Source organism: Chrysochloris asiatica, unplaced genomic scaffold (genome assembly GCF_000296735.1).
Source record: "Chrysochloris asiatica unplaced genomic scaffold, ChrAsi1.0 scaffold00449, whole genome shotgun sequence".
NCBI lineage: Eukaryota > Metazoa > Chordata > Mammalia > Afrosoricida > Chrysochloridae > Chrysochloris > Chrysochloris asiatica.
In genome coordinates this window covers 385,741-391,464 of record NW_006408967.1, presented here as the reverse complement: position 1 = coordinate 391,464, position 5,724 = coordinate 385,741, and the positions used below count along the sequence as shown (strand labels likewise).

The 5,724-nt window shown below is 35.9% G+C and overlaps 1 protein-coding gene across 1 annotated transcript in view; it reads right to left on the bottom strand.

The window, feature by feature from the left end:
• The window catches only part of LOC102834943 (gamma-aminobutyric acid receptor subunit gamma-1-like), a 280,558-nt gene that overhangs the window by 64,283 nt on the left and 210,551 nt on the right, over positions 1 to 5,724 (bottom strand). Inside the window, exons 6-7 of the mRNA XM_006877251.1 lie at positions 5,250 to 5,387; positions 5,011 to 5,163 (exon numbers count right to left, since the gene is read on the bottom strand). Of these exons, the coding sequence (XP_006877313.1) occupies positions 5,011 to 5,163; positions 5,250 to 5,387 (291 nt within the window). The remainder of the gene's footprint in view (positions 1 to 5,010; positions 5,164 to 5,249; positions 5,388 to 5,724) is intronic.

Genomic DNA, 5,724 nt, shown 5'->3' with positions numbered 1-5,724 from the left:
TAGACAACCACAGACTAGAAAGGAAAGACACACTATTTCTGAATATTTACTCACTGAAAACCTTATGAATAGCAGAGAAATACGGTCAGATATAGTGCCGGAAAATGAGCTCCTCAGGTTAAAAGGCACTCAAAATTCGACTGGGGAAGAGCTGCCTTCTAAAAGTAAAGTTGACGGTGATGACATGAATGGAGTAAAGCCCAAGGGAGTAAAGCCCTCAGGACTTTCATTTGATGATGGGGCACAACTCAAAGGAAGAGAAATAGCAGTGAACATCCATTAATAATAGAAACATGGTATGTATGAAGTATGAATCTAGAAAAATTGGAGACTGTCAAAAATGAAATGGAACATATAAACACTGATATCTTAGGCATTCATGAGCTGAAATGGACTGGCATTGGCCATTTTGAATCTGACAACCACGTGGTTTACTATGCAAGGAATGCCAAATTGAAGAGGAATGGTGTTACATTCATTGTCAAAAAGAACTTATCAAGATCTGTCATGAAGTGCAATGCTGTCTGTGATAGAATAATATCCATAAATGCACCTAAAGGGAAGACCAGTTAATACCACTATTATCAAATTTATGTATCAACAATTGAAGTCATTGAGGATGAACTAGAAGAATTATACCAACTTCTTCAATCTGAAATTGATCAAACATGCAATTAAGATATATTGATAATTAATGATGATTGGAATGCAAAGGTTGGAAACAAAGAGGAAAGATCAGCAGTTGGAAAATATGGCCTGTTAATAGAAACGATGCTGGAGATTACGTGATAGAATTCTGTAAAACCAATGATTTGTTCATTTCAAATACCTTTTTGTAAAACAGCATAAGATAACTATACACATGGACCTCACCAGGTGGAATAAACAGAAATCAAAGTGACTACATCTGTGGAAAGAGACGGTGGAAATTTTCCATATCACCAGCCAAAACAAGACCAGGGCAGATTGCAGAACAGACCATCAATTGATCATATGAAAATTCAGAATAAAGTTGAAGAAAATGAAAACAAGTCCATGAGAGCCAAAATAAGACCATGTATATGTCCCACCTGAATTTAAAGGTCATCTGAAGAACAGATTTGATACATTAAACACTAAAAACAGAAGACCAGAGGAGTTGTGGGATGATATCAAGAACATCATACAGGAAGACAGATAAAGTCATTAAGAAGACAAGAAAGAAGGAAAAGATCAAAATGGATATCAGAAGAGACACTGAAACTTGCTCTCCAGTGTAGAGATGCTAAAGCAAATGGAAAAAATAAGGACATACAAGAGTGGAACAGAAAATTTCATAGGTCAGCTTGAGAAGACAAAGTCAAATATTACAATGGAATGTGCTAAGATCTGAAGTTAGAAAACTAAACAGGAAGAACACGCTCAGCATTTCTCAAGATAAGGGAACTGAAGAAAAAATTCAAGCCTTGACTTTCATTGATGAACGATTCTCTGGGAAAATTATTGAATGATGCAGAAAGCATCAAAAGAAGATTGAAGGAATACACAGTCACTGTACTAAAAGGAAATGGTTGATGTTCAAGCATTTCAAGAGGTAGCATACGATCAAGAGTCAATTATAGTGAAATAGGAAGTCCAAGGTGCATTGAAGGAATTGGCAAAGAACAAGGCATGAGGAATTAATGGAATAAAAATTGAAATCTTTCAAGAAAGTGAGGCGGCACAGGAGGCACTCACTCATCTATGCCAAGAAATTTGGAATACAACTATCTGATTGGAAGAGATTGTATTTTTGTGCATTGAGAGGTGCCCCAAGAGAATGCGGAAATCATCAGACAATATCATTGATATCCCACGTGAGTAAAGTTTTACTAAAGATAATACAGAAATAGCTGCAAGCATACATTGACAGAGAACTTCTGGAGGTTCAAGCCAGATTCAGGAGAGGATGTGGAATGAGGGATATCATTGCTGCTGTCTAATGGATCATGGCTGAAAGCAGAGAATACCAGAGATATTTGCCTGTGTTTTATTGACTATGTAAAGCCCTTTGATTGTGTGGATCCTGACAAGCTGTGCAAGTATGAGTATTCCCAAACAATTAACTGTGCTCATAATGAACCTGCACACAGACTAAAAAGCAGTTGCTCAAACAGAACATGGGAATACTGAATGGTTTAAAATTAGGAAAGGTGTGCGGCAGGGTTGTAGTCTTTCACCATTCTCACTCAGCATGTGTGCTGAGCAAATAAAGCGAGAAGCTGGGCTATATGAAGAAAAATGTGGCATCGGGATGGGAAAAAGACTCATTAACAACCTGTGATATTCAGATGATACAACCTTGCTTGCTGAAAGTGAAGAGGAATTAAAAAACTTACTGATGAAGATCAAAGACCATAGCCTTCAGTATGGATTGCATCTCAATGTAAAGAAAACAAAATCCTCATCACTGGATCAATAAACATCATTCTTAACATGGAGAAAAGACTGACGTTGTCAAAGACTTCAGTTTTCTTGGATCATCCACCACCAACACTCATGGAAGCAGCAGCCAAGAAATTAAAGAACCTATTACATTAGGCAAATCTGCTGCACAAGTCTTTTTTAAAGCGTTGAAGAGCTAAGATGTCAGCTTTAGGACTCAGGTGCGCCTGACCCAAGCCACGGTATTTTCAATAACTTAATATGCATTTAAAAGTTGGACAGTGAATAAGGAAGACTGTAGAAGAATTGGTACATTTGAGTTATGGTGTTAGAGGAGAATATTGAAAGCACCATGGGCTGCCAAAAGAACAAAGAGATCTGTGTTGGAAGAAGTACAGTCAGAGTGCTCCTTGAACGCCAGGATGGCCAGACTTCTCTCATACTTAGGACACACTGTCAGGAGTGAGCAATCACTAGAAAGGGATATCATTTTTGGTAAGGTGGAGGGTCAGACAAAAAGAGGAAGACCCCCAGCGAGATAAATTGGCAAAGTGGTAGTATCAATGGGCTCAAGCTTGGCAACAATTGTGAGGTTGGCCCTGGACCAGGTAGTGTTTTGTTTTGTTGTGCATAGGGTCTTTATGAGTTGTTACCTACTTGATGGCAAATAACAACAAAAACAAAAAGGGATAAAGTGGCTGGCTTACAAGTTTTTAAGAGGGCATTAACTTCAGAATGTACAGGGGAAGGTAGAATCCCCACTGAATAGTTTTCATCTTGTCTAGTTGGGTGTGGTGAAAGGAAACGGGGATAGGATTCTTTTGATTCTATAGTGAGTAATTGTTAACATGACTAATTTCAATTGTCAAAACTGTAAAGATAAAAGTTTTGTAATATAAAAGGGGGAGTACTTAATCTTACATTCCAGGAACAGGGGACCTTAGGACCATCAATAGAGAAAGCATGAGCAGAATGTGGGACCCTAACCAAAGAAGCTGCAACACCAGCGATAGAAGCAGAGGTCATGTCATCGAGAGATAAACCAGTTGAGGGCTGTGGACTCACAGAAAGAGAAAGGCTATGTGCTGGCAGCCAGGAGGCAGGCTTACAGAATGTGGCCTTTCGTTGTTTAAATAACTATATTACTGAGTGGTTTTGTTTACATAAAAAATGAATAAATCAATCAGAGAGCATAGAAGCAAATACAGTTAAAAATTAAAGTCAATGTTTGCTTCATACTTATAGTAGTGTACAAAGAACCTAAAAAAATTTTACACTTTGGAACCAAATATAATTTCAACTAATTGTAGAAAATCAAAACAAGTATGAGTAGATTTTGTCCACCAGCTAAATCTTGCTCTTGATTTAGCCTCCCAAGTGAATTGTGTTTCTAAATATAGAGCTAGGCGCTTCTGCCTCTGGCTTTATCTTTGACATTTCTATGTGATTTGCATTTTATTGTATTTTTTAAATGGAGTTATTCATCAGCTATCTTAGAAAACCTCCTTATGATTGAAAAAAGAAACAGTCTCAACTCTATGTTTTTTAAGACACAATTGCTAGTACTGTGATTCTGGTCTTACATAGGTCTTATGAATTGATAAAACATTTTATCTGCCTATCAATAATATTGATATATTTTGTCACTTTTCTTTAAACAAATGTGTCATAATTAGCCTCATTTCCTATAGCATTTCATATATTGAGAGAGATCATTAAAAATGTCAACAAAAGCCTATTTCATCAAGTATGAATCATAAATTTCTTTTAAACTCACTGTTATTCTACATGGAACTATCAAATAGCCACAGAAAAATTGTACATTTTATAGATTACAGAAATCCACAAGCTTCTGATTTTCTCAGCTACCTACTCTTGAGAACATTTGATGACTAGTTAGCACAATTATAAGAGCAAGGAATTTTAAATACATGTTGTTAAGTGCAGTTCAGTTAGTTTTGACTCATAGTGACTCAGATTTCCAAGGAGCAGCTGGTGGGACTGAACTCCCAACCTTGTGGTAGCAGTCTAGTAATTATCCTAGAGTACCACATCAGGAGTCCAAAACATTGTTGTTAAGTGCTGTCAATTGATTCCAACTCATAACAAACCTGTATAAAGTTTCTGAGGTTTTCAATCATCCCAAGAATTGAAAGCCTCATCTTTATCCCACTGAAAGGCTGGCAGGCTCTGACTGAAGCCCTTGTGGTTTACAGTCCAGTATTTATCATATATGATGTGAGTCAACAAATGCTGCTTCATAGTGATTTGGATTTTTTTTTTTTAAGTGAGTGAAAATATTTATCTAAATAAAATGCAGGAATTATGTGTGAGTTTAATGGATTAATTCTTGCTCTACATCAATGTTTCCCTTGACCTCTATTCTAAAAATAACATTCTAGATTTTTAAATTCTTTGTAATTCTATTTCCTATTTGTTTTGTTTTTTATATATCCCTTTCAATATGGTATTACATTAGGGTTGCCATCATGTTTTGGTTTATTATAGTCTTCTGAAATATTTCTAATGTATTCAACTATAAATTTGTATCACAATAAAACGCTTTTAAGAGCTTATAATACTATAGCATAATATCATATGTCATACCCAGTGATGTTCTTGCTGGTACTGCATCTTTATTGATCCAAAAAGACACCCAAGAAAGAACAACTGTAAGAATACAGGGAATGTAGGTCTGAATAGTAAAATATCCCATCCGTCTGCTCAAGTCAAAAAAAATTGTCATGATAACATAATCACCTACAAAAAAAATGTAATATATTATATTTTGATTCTGAAATGTATAAAATTATAGAATCTAATCAATAGACATAAATCTTTCTTACCAGAGATTGTATGAGAGATTTCCGTTGAGTTTCGTAACCCTACAAATGCAAACTGGTACAATCTCCAGTATTTAGGATCTGCCACTTCTACAGAAGGCTTTTTCCATTTATATTCAATTTCATTTTTAGGGTATCCATCTAGAGAAAAAAATAAATTAAGAAATTATATTAGAAAGGTACAAATCTATTATCATTGCAACAATGCCATTATGAAAGACAAATTATTTGAACTTCTTTGTATTTTAAATAAAAACCTGTTTAAATAGGAAAGGATGAAGAAATAATTTAATATATACATAGAGCTCTGGTAGCGTAGTGGTTATGAATCAGGCTGCGAACCACAAGGTCAGCAGTTCGAAACTACCAGTTGTTCCGTGGGAGAAAGATGAGGCATTCTGCTCCCGTAAAGATTTAAAAAGCCTCGGAAACGCTGTACAGGGTCGCTATGAGTCGCAACCAACTCCACGGCACATAA